Source organism: Cuculus canorus, chromosome 1, assembly GCF_017976375.1.
Source record: "Cuculus canorus isolate bCucCan1 chromosome 1, bCucCan1.pri, whole genome shotgun sequence".
Lineage (NCBI taxonomy): Eukaryota > Metazoa > Chordata > Aves > Cuculiformes > Cuculidae > Cuculus > Cuculus canorus.
In genome coordinates this window covers 123,051,408-123,075,161 of record NC_071401.1, presented here as the reverse complement: position 1 = coordinate 123,075,161, position 23,754 = coordinate 123,051,408, and the positions used below count along the sequence as shown (strand labels likewise).

The window sequence follows — 23,754 nt, the reverse complement described above, 5'->3', positions numbered from 1 at the left end:
AAGCCAGTTTATTGGAGCCAATTCTGTCATTTAGCTGTAATTGCAGTTGCAGTGCCTGTCTGTTCATGGCACACTGAAGAGTTTGAGTAGATATCTAAATTCTCACAACCTTGTATTTCGTTCCACTTCCCAGTTTTCACCAACATTGATTTTTGCTAGCAAACCAACAGTGTTTGTACCCTTGCTTTTGGCAGTCTTTGTAGTAAGCAGTATACTCCTGGTTATATCAGCTGAAATCTCCTTAGACGTACTTTTGTGGACTAGAAGAGATCTAAGAGGGCTAAGAAGCATCTATTAAGTTAGGATCTATATAATAAAATTATTTGTAGTTCTGTTTTGTCTGTTTCTACAGTTTTTTTTGTTTTTTAATCTGACAAATTAATTGGATGCATAATAGGTGTTAATGCAAAATAGGTCTCCAGTTTGGCACATGGAGATGAACTGGAGTCTGTATTAAGGGCATCGATTTCAGTTTTCTTTTTAAGCTGGGATGTTGGGCTCAAAATGGTTACTCAGGGCATGCATTGTCATCCAGCTGCAGTTGTTCTGGGGAAAAGGAGAAAGTGCTCTTCATCTGCAGTTGTGACTGCATTTATGTGTAGAAACGTGTTTCCACATGTTGTCTGTCTCCTGACAGCCCATGTTAGTAGGGAAATACCTGCCGTTAAGAATGTGTTCTTTGAAAAAGGAAGAGTCAGAAGAGCCCTTGAGAGCTTTTTTCCCCACCTCCTCCCCCTGGATGCTAACATGAAGTGTTTGTGTAGATACATGCTGCAGTTCAAGTGGTGCATTTCTTTTGGATTTTGAGCTTTCTATTTCCACAAGTCCTTCTGTGGTTCTTCCTAGATTAGGACCGAAGTTAAGTTTTTCATTTTAGTCCAAATTATGCACTAGAAGTGAAGGAGAAGAGAGAAAGTTGGCCAAAACCAAGCTATCTTGCTTTAAAATCCTGTCTGTCCTATGTGAATCTATTGACTTAATGGAAAGAACCTTCAATTTATAAAAAGTTTTTTGCCGCACTGGCCCAGACAATTCACATAGCTGCTGTAATAATACTTTGGTTTATTTCCTGTTGTGTCTCTTGCCTACTACGGAAGTGAGTTCATATGTGTGATCTTCATGAAGTATGTGCATTAACGTACGTTTCATGAAATCTGTATTCCATGTATATTCCATGTATATTCCTAAATTAAGCTGGTGACTGCTTTGAGACATAGATGTTAAATAACATTGTTGGGATTCTGTTCTGAAATAATGACATTCAGAGTGCCATTCAAAAGAATTGCAAACCCACCAGGGTATGGAAGTGAGTAGTTTAAAGCATGTAAATAGCTGTAACTGCCACATGCTGATAGCACACTGCAGCTATGCAAGTGTAGCTAAAGATGCTGCAAAATTCCTGATCCCAGTCAAATTCAGTTCCATTTTTAAAAGATAATTTTCCTTTCCTTCGACTCTTTGACTTTGCTACCTAAGTGTCTGAGACACACTGGTATAGAAAAACAACTCTGCATGCAGTAGTGATACTCTTTATTGTTCACATATTAGTCAGTTTTACTTTGGGTCACACCTTCTGTGAGCCTTGTTTATGGTACGTATTTGTATGTCTGTGTAACAGGTGAAAACTGACTGAACAATCTTCATTCTTGGGGTGCCGTGCCAGTGTTCAAAAGCAGTTGTGAAAAGTGTGGATGTGGTGTTCTGTGCTGGCCTTTCAGGAGAACCATGAAGACTATGTATTGTTGCTTGCCTGAAAATACATTGTCACAGTGGATATTCTTCTGAGACTGGTAGATTACAGGCCAGTGAAGCAGGTTTTGCTGTTCTCATTTAAAAATGGAGTATTGAATGGCTGCCACTGGTACCCCCTTAGCATGGCAATGCAGTAGCCTTTCTTAGTGCGCAGCCAGTTGGAACCAGAGAATCAGGGGCTGCTCTTCGTTTTGTGAATGCAGCCTGAACTTCGTTTAAAAAGAGAGTAGTCTGTAAAAATTTTTGAAGTCCTCCTGAAGCTCAGGGATTTAGTGATACACTGTGGTGTGAGGTCGTGCATAAATTCTAAGCTAGATTTATTTTTCTTTCAGCTTGCAGTTCTAGCTAAGACACACAGGCAGAGAGTAGGCACATCTGATTCTCTGGAGAGCCAGGTAGTGCTGCTGCATTGAGCTTGGGTATTAAAGTGGATATGATGTCCCAGTGGGAACCTTTTACACCTATCTCCCAGTTAGAAAAGTATTGTGTAGGAAATAGAAGATTAGCTGATGCTTGTTGAGATAAAAATGGTGCTTTTGAGACTACTTGAATGCTTGGTGCATGCAGTTACTTAAGGGCTTTTTGTTGTACCATTGTGTGTTCTCTTTTAGAAGTCCCACAGCATGAGTTTGCTGGACTATGGAAGACTTAGCATAAACACTTAGGTCTAGCAACATTAGGTGCCTGTGGCTCTTGCTTGCATCGTTCTTACTTGGTTAAATTATGTTTGGTGCAATGCACCGTTCTTAGAGCATGATTAAAATATATTGTCAAATAATTTGGTTTCAATTTTTGTCAGCGAACACCGATTTTTATCATTAAAATCCTCAGCTGCTAAATGAGGCATTGACAAACTATGTGTGCTTCTTGAACTCAGTATTTGCTATTTATTCAAATATTTTGCAGTGGTAACTATACACGTGAGGGGAAAGAAGGGATAACTGATGAAATGTGAGACAGGAAGGATAGAAGAGATCCACCTGCTGCCTGAGAGAGGCTTCCTGCAGCAAAGAGTGGGGATAGATCTTTTCGTTCATGTGTCACCAGGACAGCTGTGCTGTGCCCTCCGGTGCTGTCTTGTAGATCAGCCCTTTTGGTTTCGTTAAAAACTTGTAAATTAGCTAATTTTTTTATTCCTGGTTCCCCCTTGAAGAAGGGTAACACAGATTCAGCAAACAACGAGGAAGGTTTATGAAGGCGTGAAAATAATTTTTTATTACCACTTTTTTGCTTGAGTAGACCAGACATTTTCGAACCGACTAGTGCATTCCTTCTGGAAAGTTTGAAAGCTTTGAGAGCCATATGGTTGATGATTATTTTGTCTGCTGCTAAAGGCAATATACACTGCCCATTGCTGCTCTGAAAAGTAGTGCCAAGGCATGGGAAAGTAAAAAAAGGAAGCTATTTTAAATGTTTTGTCAAGAATCTGTAGTGCAGAGACACAGGCGCTTCAGACTGTTGGGCATATTCTAGAATTAGCAATGCTGCAGTTTTTTCCTGTGACTTGGGTACTTCTTGGTCCCTGAGACGCCTGGGAAAGTGAGATGTGAGTGACCAACACAATTATTTTTAGCTTACACAGTACAAGGAATTACTTTTCTGCTGCTTTACATTGCACGTTTACGAGAAAAGCTTGTTTGGCTTTGTGTCCCACTTTGGTTTTCCCTTCACTTTTCTGTCTGCATTATGTAGTGAAATTTGCTATGTGGAGCCCAAGACTAAATTTAAGGTGGTGGAGACAGTGAGGCTTTGTTGCATGACCTAGACTTCTGTATAATCTACTGCAGGAAGTAAAACTGCATCTGATTTTCTTTGAGTGGCTTTGTAAGAGTTGTTTCATGTAATATCTCCAAATAAGAAGCATTTCTGGAAGGGTAATGAGAAACTTACTCCATAAAGAAAATTCTAATTACAGCGCTCAATGTTTTCATATTGTGTTGATATTTGTTTTAAAATATAGGGAGCGATGTGAATAAAGAGGTGATTGTGCCTTCATACTGTGTTTTTGGGCAGGAGCGAGGAAGGGATCCACTCTTCTTTAGGGTGAAATGTGAGGTGTGGTGTTTATCGTATTAAGTATATGTTACAAACTTTTAACTTGGTAGAATGCAGTCTGCTTACTTCTGGGTGGGTTTTTGTTTATGCAGTGCCTGGTATAGCGAACCGGGATGAGTAACTGAGGCTCTTGTACGTGCCATGATGCAAATACCCAGACTGTACGTATCTACCTGTATTCTGTAGTTCTAAAATTTAAAGCCAGGTCTAATTCAACAAAGGTGCTCATTTCACCTCTTCGTTTGTGATTTTGCTTTGAAAGCCCAGCCATGGTGATTAGAGTAGTCTTGAGAGAACTAGTCAAAATACAAACATCCAGTGTGAATCATTGAAGCATAACAATGCTTATGGAAAGAAACAACTGGATCTTATTTTAGTTCTTTTTTTTTTTAATTCAAGATACACTCTGTCACAGATAGCTATAGTGAATTGCCCTCGTTTTCCCTCCACAAATGGTATCTAATGAGGGCGAGGACAGAATATCTGACTTGATGTCTTCTAGAGATTCATCTGCTTCTGTTTCTTCATTTGAAGATTTGTCTGAAGAGCTGCTTATCAGATTGAGTTTGCAGGCCCTTGTGCATTCATCTTACTTTAATGTCACCAGACACATGAGTCATAAAGGTTGCACCAAGTTTTTTGGGCTTGAGAACAGGCATCTCATTTATACCAGATGAGTGTAACAGTGCAAGCATGTTTATTGATTATAAATGAAATCATTTGTTGTAGGCCACTTAGTCCCTAGAGTGGGACAGTGCAACATTTCTGGATGTTGTGGTGGGAGATACATATTTGTTCCGAATATGTTCCCAGTTGTGCTGTTCACCGGTGGCATTGGTCTCGCTGCCAGTATACAGAGGAGGATTTTTTTTTCTTTTCTTTTTTTTTTTTCTCTTTAAAGTAAAAAGGTCACAGTATGTTCACGCTTCCTGTCTGACCTCCCTAAGGCATCTTGGTGGAAAAGTTTGATTTTACAGGTATATAATACAGAAAACTTTAAAAAGATGTGTTGCTGACTAACATAGGAATTAGTAGTAAGTGTGCAAGTGTGGAAATGAGCACTTCGGAGTTTGCTGCCGTAAAATGTAACACATGAGCTAGGGGACATTAGGAAGGTTCATTTCAGTGTCTTATGTGAATGCACTTACTTTGCTTTCTGACATTGAGCAACAGTGTGAGCACATTTCAGATGAACACTGACAGGGAGTAACAGGATGTAGAGCAGGAGATCTGAGGTGAGCACAGTTTTCTGAAGAATTTTTAAAAATAAGGATAAATGCTGTTTTTCTTTGTGTTGCTCTGCAGAACATACTTTATAAATAGTGAGCAATTCTGATTACAAAATTGGAAGGTGGTAAAAGCTGGTAGTTTTTAGTTGAGGCAATGATATCAGAAGCTTGGTAATTTTTGAAAAAACAGTGCTGTATTCTTTCTAGGTTAGATTCTTCTGTTAATGCAACATCACAGTAACCTGTATGAGAATTGCTTGTCTGTGAGACTCAGGGCTTCCTTGATTACACTGGGGTTGTTAAAACTATTCACTTGTCATTTAGATACTGGCAAAAGCAGCAGCATGAGTCCATGTGAAATAGAAATGCTGTTTCCCCAGTGCACACGAAACCTCAGTAGTTGATTGGATTCAGCATTTGAAGAGCCAGAGCAAATAGTCAAGTACTTGGTACAATGCCTACTTCTGGTTTTTTTTTTTTTTTTTTTTCTGAAAAGTCAACATAACTTGGGAAAGGGCGAAAAAGGACACGGTGTGCAGATAATATAGCAGATTTCCTTCCTGATACGCAATAACTTTGCTTCTCTAACTGCGCATAACAGGCATAAACTTTATCTGCTTTCACAAAGGGCTAACAGAACTAGTAGGACAAGAAAGCAGTATGAGACATAGGAAAACTAGGGCGTATTGAGGGTTGCCTAGGGTGTTGAAGGCATAACAGAGTCAACGTACTCATTGAGCAATTTCTGTGGCAGCACGAAGGCCATCAATTAGCAGGAAGAATAAACAGCGCAAGGACTTGTTTGGAGCTAACCTGTTGAGTATGTCTTGGAAAGAGTCTGCCTTGCTAGTGGGAGCAGGCTGTACCCAACACAAATGCAATGCACTGTGTGCAGAAGGTAATAGTAATAGAAAATCCCTTCCTGGTGGAGCACTCAACTGTGGCATCCTGTTCTACTGGCTTGTCTGCATTGGATCTGCTTGTGGGTAATGAATCTGAGGTGACTTCTTGAGTAGATAATGGGCTTTTAAAGGGAGTTAAACTTGGCTGAAACCCTTCTTAATTCCAACTAAACACTGTTGGAAGCTCTAACTGATTCACCTTTAAAATTTATTTGAATTAAATTTTCCTGAAAGAAAACACAGCTCAAGGTATGGTGGCTCTGTCTTAACCTAATCTAATGTGCAGTAAATACTAGAATGTGTAGGGAACGATACTGTCTTCCCTACATAAGGAGGCAGCGCCTTGTCCTCAGCAGGAAGTTAACTCTTAGTATTTCATGCTGTTGGGATTTTGAATGGAAAAGGGTCTGTGCTTCTTTTGCATAAGAGTTTGATTTCAACAAAATGTGGAAAAAAATTGTTTTCTGGTCAGGGGCGGGGCGAGGACATGAATTCAATTCAAAAGGCACAATCCTGTGGAAATGCAAGGCAGTTAGTGGTATTTCTTTTGCATTTTCAGTGAGTGTATTGCTACTTAATGCTCCTGTTGGTAGCAGCTGTCCTGAGATCTTCCCTGCTAAAAGCTTTCTCTGATCTGGCTACAGAGAGCAGTAGTGTAAACCTTGCTTCTGTGAGTGTTGATCTTGATCTGCATCTGAAGACTAACTCTGTTTGGCTATAGAGGTGAAGCTGCTGGCTTTTGATCCTCGGTCTCTTCACTTCTTATAACCAGGAACTCTTTTATAGCCTGCTGTTTCTTGAGCACTAACTTTTAGTGACTGCATTTTGTACGACAATAACATACTGTCGAGTACAAGATTACCTTCAGCTGCTAAGAACCGGATTAAATTATTGCTTACTGGGATAATAGATTTCATATCTTGCTTCCCTGCTTCTAAAATACACAATAGTCCATGAAATATAATAAAACAAAACCTCAAAGGTGTATTGAGACCAGTTGCATTTCCATTGGCTTGTACTCATTTTGAAGGAGGCAATTCTGTAATTTTTTTTCAATGTGAAGAGAAAACGTTCAGAATTGTATTTCAAAGTGTTCAAGGGGGATACACATAAAACATTATAGAGAAATTTAGTTTTTCAAGCTCATAAAACAGGCAGTAGCAAGCATTCTAAATAGAAATGTGTAGCAGAGCAACTGTGTTTAATGTGTCTCTAAGTTTTTTTTGTTGACACAGGAATAATTTCAGCCTATCAGAAATGGCCTAGAAACCATCTTGACTGACGCATGCTTTGACCCACTGGGTTTGCCTTCCTGTGCAGCACGCCTCTTTGTTCATCCTTGATTGTGGAATAAAGCTCTGATCCTCTTGAGCTGAGGAGGAGGAGGATGTAAGGGGAGACAGTCTTGTGCAGGTTCCATCACTTCATCTGGAGAGAGGTTTTAGGCTGCTTTTGAAGGCAGTTGGGTTTAGGAAAATGTTGAAACTTGTGACCACCTTGTTTGGTGCTCTACTGCTTAGGAAGGCTGTGCCGTGTTTTCTATATCCAACAAAGATTTGGTATAGGCAGGTAACTCAAGGGAGGTCCTGATTCAAGTTGAATTCTGTGCTTTTGCTGTGATTTTTCATTGAAATATTAAGTAACACCTAATTCCTCATTTTAAGAGGTGCTGTGGAACAAGGTGGGCCCTAGCCCGATGAAGGGTGCTGTATTGATAAAGGTGAAGAGGTAGTTCTTGTTTACTTCCACGGGCCATAACTTAAATTTTGCTGTTACAATTCTAAACGTTAATCCCTTGGTTATTTTAATGTATGTTTCTCAAGAACCAAGCAAATGGTGGGAAGAGAGAAGATTTGCTGGTTTTCATACCTTCCAATATGAAGGCAGTAAAGAGGATGTATCAAGCAGAGAATTAATGTGTTGGGGAAGAAGCTTTAGCATGGAGATATACGCTACTGTATTTAGGTCTGAAAACTGTTATTTGTGATTATCCTGATTGCTTTAGGTAGCAGTAGGTTGGTAGTTTAAAAACTTTGTGTTTAGTCTTTCAAGTTCCTCTCTTTGTGAATAAGTTCTGCCAAAGATACACCTTAGCATTGCTATGACAGCAAGGGCTTCCCTGTGGAGTGAATCCCTGTTCCTCTGTTGTGGAGCATTGTGATCTTAAAGGAGCTGGTGTAAGAGTCCTTAAAAGGCTTTTGATTTCACCAGAAGCTACTAAGTGTTCAAGAGATACTTGATAATTTTTTTTATAGGCCTAGTTAGGGTCCTTCAGAAACTCAGTGTAGGGGTAACTGTGGGCCTAGCTTGTTTGACAGCTGGATGTCACTGATTTCCATGTTCCTTGTACCTCTGATGTATCTAGGCTCTTAAACAGAGCAGCAGTACGAAGTTCAACACAAAAGAATGAGACTTCTGTTACTCTTTTTATTTATCAAATTAAGAAAATCATGTATGATCATTTTCAAAATAGCTCCCTTCTGAGTTGACACACAGCTGCATGCGATTCTGCCAACATACAAAGCCATTCCACAGTTCACTTTCTGAAAGGCTGTTGAGGGTCTCTCTTACTTTTGCTTTCATATCTTCTACCAACAAAAAATGGGTTCCTTTGAGCACCAGCTGGATCTTTTGGTAGAGGGAGGCAGATCTGGTGAATAAGGTGGGTGCTCAAGCACAGTGATGTTGTTACTAGCTAAATTAGCTAATTCTCAGACAAAGCATTGTGGGCTGGTACACACCGACATTTTCTGACTGAGGGTAGGAAAATTTCTCTGTTTGAACACATGCTTCACTCAGTACAAGTGGACTGTCAAGATGAGCCTTGTCTCGCTGTGACTGGTTAGAACATGTTCTATAACCATCTTGTTACTTATCCTCTCCCGCTCTTGGTTCCCGAGCTCTAGGGTTAGTCTTGGGGTTTTTGTATTGGACCTCATACTTCTTCTGTCTAGTCACAACTGCATGTTTCCTACCTCATTGTGCATAGCTTGAATTTGGCACAAATAAAATTTCATGCTCAGAGAGGACAAGCGGAGCAACTGATGAGAAAGAGGCCAGGAGGCAGTGGACTCTTGACTTGCTTGGACAAGCCAATCTCATCTCATTGCTGCTGATGTGTGCAAGATACCTTAGGCCAGGACAAGTCTGTCTCTCTTGTCATCTCATGTTCTATCTCTGGAGGTGATTTCTAAAGTGTAGAAATTGGGGAATTTTTTTTTCCATCCTTTTTATGTAGTGGATACAGGACAGAAGAGTCCAATTTTGACTTTTTGACAGGTGCTGAACTCCAATGGTTACTCCTCATGATCACTCAGTGCTTCCAAATACTGAGCTGGACAGAGTAAAATAGATATAACTGCTTCCTGGACAAACACATTAATGTGGACTATTCTGTGTGGTAGGTTCAAGTCCATTTTTCACAATGGAGTGTTATGAGGTGCTGTGACTGAGAGAAGACCATTCTTGCCATTTCTGCAGTTCCTCACCTTACCTGCTGCAGAGCTTTTCCCTTTTATAAATAACAAATGAGGCAAGAGTCCTAAAACTTTATTTCCTTCCTCAACTGCTGTTCATCCCTGAAGCATGTATGTTCTGTATGATGTATGCATTGTGAGACCTCCTTAAACTGTGGAAAATGAGATCTTGTAGCAGAAAGCATATAGCAAAAGTCAGTGAAAGGTTTTGCAACTTGTGCAACTAATAATAGCGGATGTTTTAATGAAGTTACAAGAATCTCCTCTAGGACATTGTAGGTCAAACATCAAAAAATATGTAGTCTATTGAAAAGGTGGCACATAATGTAGGAAACACTTTCTGATGTAATTCATTGATTGACTTGCACCCTGTATTACAAAGTCATGAAATCTCTCATGTTTTACAAACTTACTTTTGAAAATTGCTAACTGGTTCAGTGAGAGTATTTACATGTCCACATCTTCAGGTTTTAGTGTTGCAGATGACTCAGAACTAAGTTGTTTGGGCTTATTTTAAGCCTTCCTTGGAAGCGTTTGGTGATGCTGCTGTGTCTTAGCAGTGTGTTGCAATGACAGTCAGCCTCCGGGCCCTGATTTGAACTGCTGTGCAATGTGGTGCCAAGATGATTGGTCTGACCAAGTTGTCTTTGTTCCCTTAGTCCCTTGGTTTCACCAGTTCTCACTCTATTGATTTGCCACAGGGTGATGTGCAAGTTCTCACTTTGTTCTGGAAGTGATGTGGAAGCCAGGATGCCTCTGAAGCTACCCCTCTCTTTTACAGTGGCACTTTCACTACTGCCCACATTCCCAACTGTAACTTCAGCTTTTTGCTTTTCCTTTCCTGAAAACTTGCTGGTCTAGCACCAACTCTGTAGTTGTGCCCAGATATCTGACAGTGAGGCCGGAGCTTGGGTACTTGAAAGAGGTGAAGAAAGAGAATTTACAGGTGGTGGCAGATGCAATGGCTATCGCGCTCATCGATGGCTCAGAATTTAATCCTACCGCAGGGTAAGTATCACAACTAGTGTCTTAGGAGCGTGTTGCAATGAGAGTCAGCCTCCAGGCCCTGATTCACGGACAGCAGCAGCTTAAACTCACAGGGCAGAGGCAGCCCTGCCTTACTCAGCTGACCAGCCCTGGGTAGGCTTAAATTCAGAGCTGTCTTATCCCAGACAGAAAAAGGAGGAACTGAGTCAATAGCATTCCTAGATCTTTGCCGATATTGGGGAAGAAAGGCTGAGTTTCATGGGGGTTAGGTTGCCCCTGTCCTGTGTTGGGCAGGGACCTGGCCCTTGGGAAACTCTGAGCTTGGAAGCTGATGAGGTGGTAGTGTAACCTTTTGAAATGTGGTTAATGTGTGCCATTTCAAATTCATGGAACTCTCCTGATGTATGAAATATTTTTTCTCTGCTCCTTTCTTTTGGAGTTCCATATTACTTTTTAGTGTGACTAAGTGGTGAATCTAGCCATAATACTGTGTCTCTGCTCTTAAAATTGGTCAGAAAATCATGCTTTACTATGCAAATAATTACTAAAACTTTCTCCTCTTCTCTGTGCTCTTTCATTTGGGGCAATTTAGGCTAGAAGTGAATGCGAAAATTTCCTAATCTTTCCTAATCAGTGCTGTGTCACCATTTACTCTAAGGAAATGATTTATTGAAAAACGGGACAGTGTTCGAAAAGCACTGATGCTGACTAAGGAAAAATCCTCAAGCAAAAAGTCTGATAACTGTTTTATCAACCTTGAGCACTAACTCTTCTAGTAACTTACAGAGCATTTGTACTTTGACATAGCTGGCTTTCCCTTTCAAGTATGCAAGATATTTCCCTTTCAAGATACAATATTTCTTGTGTCTAGCAAGGGTCAACCGATGAAATTATTTTGCAGCTACTGGAAGAATGTGCTGTTCTCTTTTAATATGAAGATATGTATATGTGGAAGCTTGGATTGTCTTACGCATGAAACTATGAAGAACAGGTGTTGAAATGTTCTACACATGTGGTTAACATCTGAAATTTGGTGGGATATTTATTATCTTAGACTTACCTCAGACCTAATATTCACATAATTAAGTTATGGTGGTGACTCATAAATGCTGATATTTGCTCATGACAAAATGATGGAAACGGGGTGGGGAATGGGCAGGAATTCGGGGAGAAGGTCTTATTGTATATGTGATTAAGATAAGGATTGTGAGTCGCTATTTTAACTTCACTGCTAGAGTAGAGCACCACCCCTAGAGGAGGAGCTGCCCAGTCTCCCTCTGAATTCAGTAGGGAATGCTTAACCTTTTAAAAGCTCGGTCATCTGGGAGCTCATTATTAAGACTTGTACTTCTAAAAGATTTAATTCTGCCTGGCAAATAATCATCTGCAGGCAGCTAATTCCACCTGTCAGTTCCACTCCCCCTTTGCTCCCTTCTCAGGTCTTCACCTGTTATTTCCCTTTTCTTGTGTCCCTGTAATTTGGATCCTTCCTTAAAGGTCTTAATCTTGAGTTAGAAATTCTTATATGGATTGAAGTTAAAGCCCCCAGTGACTTCTACCATAGACATCTTCCTGTGGCATAGCAATAGTCTTGAGACAAAATGAAATTAAACCTTGGAGGCACCATTTACCTGTTCTCTAAATAAATAAAACAAGTAAAATTTTTTTGGAGGGTGAGGAGAAATTGTTTTTGTTTCGCAAGTCCTGTGGAATCTGTCTGCGTGAAACATCTGCTGCATCATATGTAAGAAGGGAAGGCAAATGTTATAAAGCATTTCGTAATCTTTAATAGCATAGTGATTAGCAACCCAGTGAATATCTTATGCCCGTGGGAAATTGGAACTTATTTGATTAATAGATTAATTGCAACTTGTTCCGGTTGTGATTGCAGGTGTAAGTTTCTGTGGATGTTGCAGACTCCGCAAGGACTGATATTATAGGTGTACTTATGCTTGCTTTATTCTTCCTAGCTGAAGAGTTAAAAATCAAAACATGAGGAAAAATCCATCTGCTGTTTCTATGAAAGGAAAGTTATTTTTACTGCAAGAGGTTTTTCAACAGAGATCCTCTGTGCTACCTCTGAAAAAGAATGGCTGTTATCTCTGAAAGCACAGGGTTGCCTTTTAGCAAATACTTTTTCCTTTCAATTATTCTTCTTCCTGCGCTTTATTGCAACATTATAATGGACTTTATCTCTCTGAGTTTCAGACCTAGTTCTGTTTTTGTAACTTTTATCTTGGGTACACTGTAATTCCTGCTGCATCTGGACTGGCTGCTGGCAGAGCACAGTAGATGCTGTTGGACTGAAATGTATAACTGAGCTGTTCATCAGTTCACAATGTTTGAAACAACCACTTGAAAATGATACAATGAGTTTTAGGTTGTGGTCTAGAAGTGACATGATGCTGGAAATCAGTTTGTGTTCCAAGTTTAGTCTTGAGCTTCCTGAGCTGGCAGGAATTTAGAGATAGTGTTAAGCCTCTGAGAGACTCTCAAGCTCTGCTTCTATTCGAAGAGGTAGCCACGAGCTAACGAAGAGTTGGGCTTCTACCCTTCAATTAATTGCTGAGATACAGGGAGGAGATGAAAAGAGTCAGAATTTTTGTTTCTGTTGTTGAATTTGGATCATCTTTAAATTGAATACTCTTTTAAAATAAGCCATTTCTGTCTCCAGTTATAGGAAACTATGTATGTAATAGGTGTATGAAGCTCAAGTTTTCTGGTCAGGGATTATGTCTTGCATTGGCAAGAGCAGGCTGGAGATGACATCATATGGCACTTGCACTTGCTGATTGACTAGGGGAAGAGCTAGGAAGTTCATAGAATCATTATAGGCTGGAAAAAGTCAATCTAAGATCATCAAGTCCAACCGTTAGCCCAGTACCAATGTGCCCACTAAACCATGTGCCAAAGGTGCCACAGCTGTGTCTTTTAAATATCTCCAGGGATGGAGACTCCACCACTTCTCTGGGCAGCCCTCTTCCCTGCTTCAGCATTCTCTCAGTAAAAGAAATGTTTTCTTAGTATCCAATCTAAACATTTCCTGGGGAAGTTCTCAAAGCACATGGCCTCTATGCCAGAAGAGATGTAAATGCCCCAGTTCGTTTGGGATAGTAATACAATAAAAAGAATTATAGGGTGGAAACAAAGTGTGTGGCGGTATCTCCCATTTTTATCCAGTATGCCTTGGCAGGCTCCCTCATACTGCACGGTTGTGGTTCAAAATTTGTCTAGTTCTTGAAGGGTTAATGAAGTCTAGCCCCACATTTTGTAGTGGCTGTAGAACTTTCTGTTTCACTCATTATTCTAGACCTTTAGTTTCAAGCACGTTTTTTTTCCTTTTGCTGCCCCAGTCTGGTCTCCAGTTTCAGTCGAGCTGCAATAAATCATGGGTTTGCAACCTGGGAGCATGCTGGTGGGCCCACCTACGCTTGCCTGAGCCCTGTGCTGTCGGCTTGCTCTGGCCTAGGCCAGCTCCAGCCCAGCACACTCTGCCCCATAGCCTCCTCAGGCAGGTCCTGCCTGCTGCCCGCGCTCAAGAGCTGATACTTTTTACCCTGATCTGTACCCATGCCAGGGCTGAAGGTCGCTATTGCCAAGGTAATAAATTTTGGCTAGAATACAGCTGACGCACGCGTTTTGCGCCTCTGACTCTTTCTACATGTTCACAGGCCAGGGTTTCAGAAACCCTTTGTAGTGCAGCTCTGCTATGTGTCTCCATTGTTTGTTGCTTCATGATCTTAATTATCAGATTTTTACTTGCGGACAAATAGTGGGACATTTGGCAGTGGTGTAGAACTTGGGAGCGGAATGAAGTTTAGAGCCTTTGCATTGCTTTTAGTTATGTGGTAAAATGGAGCATGATGTAACTGCAGTTCACTGCGTTGCGCAGAAAGGCAGGCATGAGCATTCTGTACCTTGGCCTCTCTGTCAGCTTCCTCCGTTTATCCTGCTTGCGTGGCACAGTGCACGTGGACTCATCAGTCTCATGTTGTACAAGCAGTTAATGTTTCCCTTGTATAAGGACTGAGATTCCTGTGAATGGCAGACTAGAAGGGGTGCAATTTGCATTTAAAGCAGCAGTTTTGTGTTTGTACTGAGCTGATGATGGCTATCACAGATATATCTTTTTTTTTTTCTTTAGGGAACCCCTGAATCTTAGCAACATATTCATTAGTATTGTATCTATGTCTTCAGGACTTTTAGGGTTATAGAAGTCAAAGTGCTTTTACAAATGCTAAACCTCAAAGCAGCTTCTTTGCATGTATGTTTGTTACACATTGGTAGAAGTTGGAGCAGGTCGCAGGGGTGTCTGGACTCTCTGACCAGTGTGTTAGGCCTGCTGGACTGTAAGTATTAAACAGTCACCGTGGGACCAGTGCTGACTGGGTGGTGATTGTTGTGGCATTATGGCTCTCATAGATACAAATGTTTAATAAACAGTATTAATTTATTGGTATTGTCCTGTATTTCTGGATTAAAGGTCAGGATTGTATGACTTTGAGACTAACAGGTGTGCAAAAAATGGGTACTTGTCCAACTTATATTCTGCTGGTGTTGAAAATACGCTGTGACTGGCAGGAGAGAGGGAGTCTGGGGCTTTGTCTTAATCCACGCCTCAAATGTAAATGAGGAAGACTGTGATCCCTGTTGACATTATCTCTGCTTGAAATTGCTTGCCTACAAAATGGACTTTTCATGGTGGCTGGCTATTGATGACTGGCATGGGCAGATTCCAGCCCAGGCCCCTGTAGTAAGCTGCCTTCAGCTGCACTTTTCCTCTAAGCGCTGATTTATTTCCAGTGATATAATAGCTTAGGGCAAATAACAAGAAGACGTAGAAATTGGCCTTTATTCTGTAAACTGCCTGGATTATCATGTATCTGGAGAAAGGCATTTAGTTCTGTGAGCCATAGAATAATTTCTGGTAATACTTTTGGTGACAGCAGATAATGTAAAAGTAGCCTTATGCCAGTTGATGGTGTTTGAAATCCACCTCTGGTGCAATGGGTCAGGCAGCTTCAGGTATTTTTAGAGATTATGTGGTACAGCTTTTATTTTGTAGTGTGTGCCATTAAGCTTAGGATAAACCAGACATACTAGAATTGGAGCTTTAGTAATGATATTAGAAAAAATATGCTGATCTTGGTGATCCCACTACTCCTTGGCAACCTGTCATGTGCTATTTCTGTACCACAGGCAGCTTATGGTGAGTATAAGGGCTTCATCTGTGGTCTGGAGCGTTTGTCTCTGCGTTTTGCAAAGCTGAGCCTAGGAGGTGCAGCTCAAATGTTGTGCAAGCAGCTGTTGCTGCAAGGCATTGAGTGTAGCTGGGTAGGGTGACATTGAAAGACCTTTGTCAGTGTGTGCCTGCTGCCCCGTGCTTGGATTCCAGCTTCTTTCTTGTAGTGGGAGCTGCTCAGGAAAGAGTCATCTTCCTACTATGTGAAAATGCTTTACATCTCTCGGGGTCTGAGCCTGTTCTCTGGGCAGTGCAGTGGGTGAAGGTGAGGGGGGGTCACCAGTTGTTCAGGCTATTCAAGTGGAAGGAGGCGGGGAGGGAAAAGAAGGAAGCCCTGCTGCTTTTTCACTGCCTTCATGCCTGCTGTGGGGAAGCAAGTTTCTTCCCTTACTTTGCCTATGGCTCCCTGCTTCACTGTGGGGGAAAAAACATTACTGAAAAATAAGAAATAATAGAATAGCCAGGGTTGGAAGGGACCTTAAAGATCATCCAGCTCCAACCCCCCTGCCATGGGCAGGGACACCTCCCACTGGATCAGGCTGCCCAAGACCACATCCAACCTAGCCTTGAACACCACCAGGGATGGGGCAGCCGCAGCTTCACTGGGCAACCTGTGCCAGGGCTTCACACTCTCGTGGTGAAGAAATTGTTCCTTATATCAAACCTAAATCTAAATGTGATGTATTGGAGAAAATTATGATGGAAAAAAGAGAAATGAGGAAAATGTAAACATGACGCACAAGAGGAGGAGAATTGTGTGTGCTGGGAAACTAGACTCTGCCTGTGCTGCTTCTATCCACCTATGATATCCAGAGTTCATGTCACAATACCCTCCAATTATTCTGTTTTTTCCAACCTGATAGAAGAGTGAGAGCATGCTGAGCTTCAGCATTTGGAAGGACATTATCCAGAGAAGAGTAAAAAATTGTTCAGAAGTGCAAAATGAGATTAACTTTAGTTACTGACCTTACCTGTTTTAAGCAAGAAGACTGCTGCTGAAGTTACTTGTTGAAATAGATTGGTAGCTTATCCCTGCCTTTCCATCAAAAAGATATCTTCTCTTAAAGACAAGACATACGCAATCTTATCCGTTCACAAGAACCAAGGCCTTTATGTGACACAAGGCAAAAATGCAAATTTCTAATTTCTCCCATTTCATCTGCTTTGAACATAATCCTCAAAGAAGTTTGAGACTTTAAACAGGCATTTGGGGAAAAAAAAAAAAGAAAGAGTAAAACCTAGCATGCCATTCGGCCAAGGAAATTCTGAGGAATTCTCTTATGAACTGGTTCCGGGTGATACTTCTACCCTTTATTGGCTCTGTGTTGATAATGTTGTGCTGACACAAGCTGTACAAGACCTTCTGCCTTCATTTGCTCTGGTCCTGTTCAGTAATTTGGAGGTCCATAAGGCATCATCTCTGATGATCCAGTCATCTTATCCCCCTTGTAAAAAGGAGGGAGGCAGAGGGGAAAGAAAAGGCAAAGACCCATGTTGAGGGTGATCATCAGTGCGAACTGACATAGCTCTGGAAATCTCTGGATGGGAAGGAAAGGCACTGTGTGTGGGGGAACATGATGGTTATCATATTCTGTAATAGCAGATTACAGTAGTGAGGCAGAAGTCGTCTTGCTTTGGTGGTTTTATTTCGACTGAAGCATTAGCACAGCTGTGAGGAACTGGGTTTATAACTTTGGAGAGAAGGCATGAGACTTTATGCATCAGCTTTATAGGCTATGTTTTGAAGTTATAATTCTGATGTTGTCTTGGCGATCTTTAACCAAATCTTTAACCTTTCAATATGATGAACAGATATAGGCAGTCTGGGCTTGGAAAGTTGTCTTCAGAAGCAATGAACGGGAGTTTATCACGTTGGGTTTGCTTCAGTAGTTAGTGAAGGAATCAAACACACTCCTTGTAACACAGTCTTCTAGTGTTATGTAGCAGCAGCCCTATTTTAAAACCTATTTTAAATATATCAAACTGCAACAGATATTTGCTGAGTAATCTGTCCATAGTCCTGTTGGTTTGTGGCTTAGCAAAGGAACGTGTGCTGCAGGAGCCCTTTGTTCCAGTGTGAACAGAAATCTGCTGGGTCCTCTCTTGTATTGCTTTCTTTAGCGCTTACCAGACCCAATACTCTCATTCAGCAAGAAAACTACACCCTTCTCTTCTTATGAATGGGTGGGAGACTGGGAAAGAGTAACAACATCCTCTTTCAGTCTTTGACTTTATATCCATGTCTCTTGGAAGACAAAGAAGGTGAGTTAAGAATAAGCATGAGCTTTATGTTTTTGTCCACCCTGTATTTTGTTCATGCACTGTCAGCCTTTCTCATCAGTGTGTTTTGAAATGGTTTTAGTTTGCATTATATTTAGGCATGTGCTTCCTCTTGTATTTGATGTGGGACATCTCTCACTGTTCAGTAAAGGCTCTCTGCTTATACTGATCTACACCCCCACCCCTCTCCGCAGTGCATTGGTGCACTGGTAGTTAGTAGCCCACATCACAATGTGAAAAGGCTGTTATTTATTTAAGGTGTATACAGGGAAATACATGGTAAAGTGAGACAACTTGAAGTATTCATCTGAGAAGGAAATGAGTTATTTAAAGCATCAGTCTGTTATATGAACATCAGTAGCTGTTCCCCCACCACATCCAATTCAAGCTTTCCAACTGTTCAGGTGTTCCCAGCTTTATTTCCACCAGGGAGTGGCGATTACAAGTCAATTTGGTTTTAAGATGACTGAGGTGACTGTTTGACTAAGATGACAGTTTAAATTGGTTTTGTTCTGTCTGGTCACAGGATGTGAGATACAGGTTACTGTGTAACTGGTTTGTGAGTTATCCCTGATATTAAAACCTCTTGAAGCACTGGTTGTGCAGCTGCAGCAGATGGTCAGGATGAAAGCCGAAGGAGGTAGATCACAGTGGAAGGCATCAAAGTGGGCACAGACTATGCTTGTGCTAGGATGAGATGCCGCAGTATAAATATCACTTCATCCTAGCATTAGAATAACTTCTGCTGGGTTTTTTCGGAGTGTATCCAGTCAGTATATACGCATTATCTAAAGAATAGAAGCAATGACCCAACATGGAGTATGTGTGGGTATTTTAAGAAGCTAGTAGATATTGCCAGAATAATATTTACACATTCATGCTTAGTGCATTCATATTTCTGCCTTGAAATAAAAGGTATTCCCACCTCAGAGCCAGTGGGAGAAAGGAAGGAAGAAATTACTTGCCTTACATTGTCCTATGAGTTGCTGGTGGGATTTGATTGAGATGCTGGAACTCGCAGTGTTAGATTCAGTCCTGTAGTAACACTGCTAAGCGCTGTAAAAGCCAACTGGAGAAATTAATCTCCTGTCGTAATTAGTGTTGCAGTGACCGGTGCAATCTAGAAGCCACCCTTACTTCGGGTCACTAGTTGAAATCTGCCCCAGATTGTAAGGTCCAGGAGGTAGCACTGAGCCAGCAGTGGCATGCAGATTGGATTAGACAAGAGCATGAAGTGTTCGTGCCGGTCTGAAGTCTGAACTGTGCCATGCGTCACAGGAACCCCAGCCACGACTCTCAAAATTGACTTTGATAGCATTTTATAAAGAATGAATAAGTGGGGAATATTTGAGCTGTGGTTCTTACTAGGAGAATGATATGAGGCATGTTGAGGAGATTGTGAATGAAGCCTGTATTCCTCTTTTGCACATTGACCCTATAGGATTTCAGTAGATAAATGAAAGTCTCAAAAAGTCTCTCCCTGCTTCCTCTTACTCTCTCCCTTCATCTTTCAGGATAGAATAGGCCTGTCTTGGTGTACACCTAACGGACTTAGGCTTTAATCTGTTCAAAAGCCAGGCAGGCACAGGGAGCTGGGTAATTGCCAAGTGATAATTGTGTGAGATGTCACTCTTATTTGTAAAGAGCTGACTAATGCTGAAGTATTTTTTCAGTCAGCGGGTGGCAGGGATGATAGGATTAATGATACTGCATCCTGTGTAACACCTCTCTTTTTAAGGCTACATGGCTTAGGGGAATTAAAAGTGGAGTGTTTCTTGCGGAGTTCCTTAAGCTTTAATTGTCATGATAGACACTGTAAGTGACCCTTCAACGCATAGAACATGAAATCATTATTTCAACAACAGCTCCACACAAAGGAGGTGCTAGCTTTGTGCATTGAAGTATGAAAATGTGCGGTGGCTAAAGAATTTTCTTCCCAAATATTCCTGGATTTGGCCAGAGTTAATGATGCTTATGGAACCAGCATATTAGTCTAGTGTAATGGCCCTAGCTAGTTAGGCTGCATGATTAGCAACCCCCTGATCCCGGTAAAAATTGGAATACCTTCTATTTTGGAAGTTGTAGGTTATGTAGTAATTGAGGAAGGAACAACAGTGATGTGTAAATGTGACCGCAGGAGAAAGGAGTTTCATAGCAACGGCAGTGAAATGAAATGTAATAAACATAGCTGTGCTAATTTTACTTGCTGGTACCTGCAATGCAATATTTCATTCATTTTCATCTCTTAGGCTAGAACATCCATCATTTGTTTAGGCTCAGTAACAGTGGATATTGCAGTAAAGTCCCCAGTTTATCATACATTAATGAACTGATATTATTTTAACGGCTTTTTCAGGTTGATATAAAATAGGAAACCAACGCTGTTATTCTGACTGCCTCAACCTGGTTAAACCTTGGTTGAACAGAGGTGGGAACTGAGTTGCCTACTCAATTTCTGATACTTTTTGTTGGTATTGCAAAAAGAATGGTATGGGAAATCATCTTCAATCACAAGCCTGTTTTGCAGTGTGGAGGAGTGCAGGAGCGTAGGTGGAAATGTTATATTTGCTTTTACGTTTTGTTTCAGTTTTTTACAATATGCAGGGGAATAGACTTCCAGTCATTCTGGCTGATACATTTTATTCCTGTTAAGGTCAGAAGATAAAAACTGTTTTCTTGCTATTTACTGCTGAAATTTTGGTAATGTAAGTTGGTAATTTTGGGATTTTGTGCTGAATTTGTGGACCTTTATTTTAGAGGGAAAATATGCTCAGAGATTGTGGTATTCTCAGTGATAAAGTAATTGGAAGAAAGACTATTAGATGTGTGAAAGCTGTTGTCTCTTTCCAACTTCAGTTGTTCTTCGGTTGCTCAGTTTTATCAGCTCCTGTAGCTGTGTATTAAGGTGGTCACTAGAATACTCGAACTTCGAGGGAAGATTTTTCCTAATTGTTTGCTTTTCTGTTTTGTTTCAGAACCGAGAGCTACAGATTATGAGAAAGTTGGATCATTGTAACATCGTCCGATTGCGTTATTTCTTCTACTCCAGTGGAGAGAAGGTAAGAATAAAAAACAAGGCAATGCTTCTTGGTAACCATCTGGGCTATAAGAACTGCTTGAATTCCTAGGGGCCAGGAGTGTGAAGTTAGTAGACATGATTACATGGAGCAAATGCTGTAGCAGTGCACAACAGATCACATCGGAGCAGCTCTTCTTCAGCGTGGAAGTGTGTGGTCCATGCGGAGTAGTGTTATTAGTACGGCACAGCAATAACATGGCAATTTGGATAGGCACCGCTGCTTTTTAATTTAGGGGAGCACAGCCGGGCTTCAGATGCATGTTGTAACGCTACCTTTCCATATCTGCAGATATGTTTTCTAGGATTCTAAGCACTCTAGATAGAAAGCGCTTATGTGATCTTTCCCAGACCTCGTCTCCATGTGTTTCTGTCCCCTTTCCTTGTGTGTCTCTTCCATATACAGACTGAAGCCCAGAGGAAAGAATAACATTTGATCGTGTGATTGTAGCACTTGTCAGAATGCTTATGCTCCAGAACAAGGAGCAAAGAGCTGGATTTAACAAATCTCAAGTAGCAGATACTGCCATGTATGTTTTCTTTCAGTCTAGGTATAAAAATTCCCCATGTGTTTTAAGAAGAGGTGACAAAGTTTTTTGTTTTAATGTGAAGTTATAATGACTTCCTTGCCTATGCATGTATCAGCATTTTGGGAATCATAGGAGAATTCAGGGTGAAATGGACCTCAAGATGGCGTCTGGTCCAACCTCATGTTTAAAGCAGGGCCATCTAAGAACCTGGAGAAAAAAAGTCTTTCTGGCTCCTCTGGGAGTTAATTCAGACTGTGAGATGGGCTGGATGACCCTGTGAACTTTCTCTGATCATTTGATATGTTTATGTAGTTGTAAGTATTTATTTATATAAATTAATAACACTTTTAGCTTATATGTGAAATAGTTTTTCATGTTTTTAAAGCAGCTTGCATTTTAAGTTCTTTTCAGATGCTAGTACATGGGTGTCCACAGTGCTGTAAGACACTGTATACAAAAGCTGATAGCTGCTGGAAGGCTGTTAACTGCTGCTGCCATGAAGTAGGCCAGCAGGATGGGAGATGCAGCCACCCACTTCATGGTCTTTGGAGCTAGAGGAGGAGCTGACATCTCCGGGCTAGTGGCAGTCGCTGCAGTCTGCAGAGGGATAATTGGAGGAGCCCTGTCGTTTTTTCTCTGAGAGGTGCTTGTGGGGAGACCTGGCCCTGTACCTTGCCTGTGCCTGAAGGCTTGCAAAACCTTCCTGCAAAATTCTTTGCAGCAATTGAGGAGAAACGTGATCTAATTTTTTGGGAGGTGGTGGTGTCAGCCCTTCCCTTTCTCTCCTTCCTGATGGTAGCAAGCATTTCCAGTGAAATGTTGACGTTTTGTTGGTAGGGCAGTGCAGTTTGCGTAAACTGTATTGTGCTCTTTTACCATATAACCAGAAATTAATTGACCAGCCTGAGTACAGTAAGAGAAATACCATGAAGGAGGGCTTGGTTTGGGGTTTTTTTGTTTCGTTTTTTAACTGGCTTGTAACTTGGCTGCAGTGAAATAGAATTTTATGAGACAAGCAGAAGACATCTGCCTTGTCTACTGGCTTTCAGAGACCTGCTGCAAACAGTGCAAGTGTTCAAACTTCTGAAAACAGCGTTCCAGGGGCCTTTGTATAACAGTAACTTGAGTGAAACTCTTTTTGGAAATCTTTAACTTGATGTTGAGCTTGAGACTGGATTTTCCAGTTCGCTGTTTCAGCTCCACGTGGCTGATTGATTCTTGGCAAGGCAAGTTTTGTTTTTAAAAATGCGATCTCTGTCCATGGACCCACAAATCCTAATGCTGGAGTGAGAAGTTTTCTTTTGCATTCCTTTCTGCTCTTCTGTCTTCATGCCACTGCTCTGTGCCTATGAGATTTGCACTGCTACCCTGTTGCAAAGTGGGACAAATGTGAATCAGTCCCTAGGGCAGAGGTGCACCCAGCAGAACGTCAGCAATGGTGATGCTGCAGTTCAGGTTGTGAGGTCTCTTTGCAGTTCAGCACAAAATGATACATAACTGGCTTGCAAGTATTTCATGTTGGTGGCAGCTCTGAAGATAACCACATATGAGTTTGTTTGCTGCAGTTTGGGAAGAGGTGTAGCAAACAGAAAACTAATGTTCCGAAGCTCATCTGGGAAAGAAGAATAATGTTTCTTTTTACCTCTTACTGCTGAGAGAGTTGGGGTTTTTCAGACTGGAGAAGAGAAGGCTCTGGAGAGACCTTAGAGCAGCCTCCAGTACTTAAAGGGGCTACAGTAAAGCTGAGGAGGGACTTTTTGCAAGGGCGTGTAGTGATAGGATGGGGGGGGGAGGGGGAATGGCTTTAAATTGGAAGGGGGAATATTTAGAGTTGATCTTGGGAAGAAATTCTTCACGATGAAGATGGTGAGGCCCTGGCCCAGATTGCCCAGGGAAGTTGTGGTTGTCCCCTCCCTGGAGGTGTTCAAGGCCAGACTGTACAGGGCCTACGGCAGCCTGATCCAGTGGGAGGTGTCCCTGCCCATGGCAGAGGGGTTGGAACAGGATGATCTTTAAAGTCCCTTCCAACCCAAACCATTCTAGGATTCCATGTTTTTGTCAGTTTGGGAAGCAACAACATCTTTTCCTTCATATTACCCTCATAATCAAGCTGGCTTTTTGGAGAGAGGAGGAAAAGGGAGAACGGTCCCATCTAGTAGCCAGGAAAGACATGTAGGAAGCAGTTGCAGATTTAGATGCTAAGTATCCCGGACTTTAAAGCAACT

The 23,754-nt window shown here is 41.3% G+C and overlaps 1 protein-coding gene across 1 annotated transcript in view; it reads left to right on the top strand.

Annotated features, from left to right (window-relative positions):
* The window catches only part of GSK3B (glycogen synthase kinase 3 beta), a 157,600-nt gene that overhangs the window by 64,761 nt on the left and 69,085 nt on the right, over positions 1 to 23,754 (top strand). The window contains 1 exon segment of the mRNA XM_054086228.1: positions 20,899 to 20,982. Coding sequence (XP_053942203.1) covers positions 20,899 to 20,982 — 84 coding nt within the window.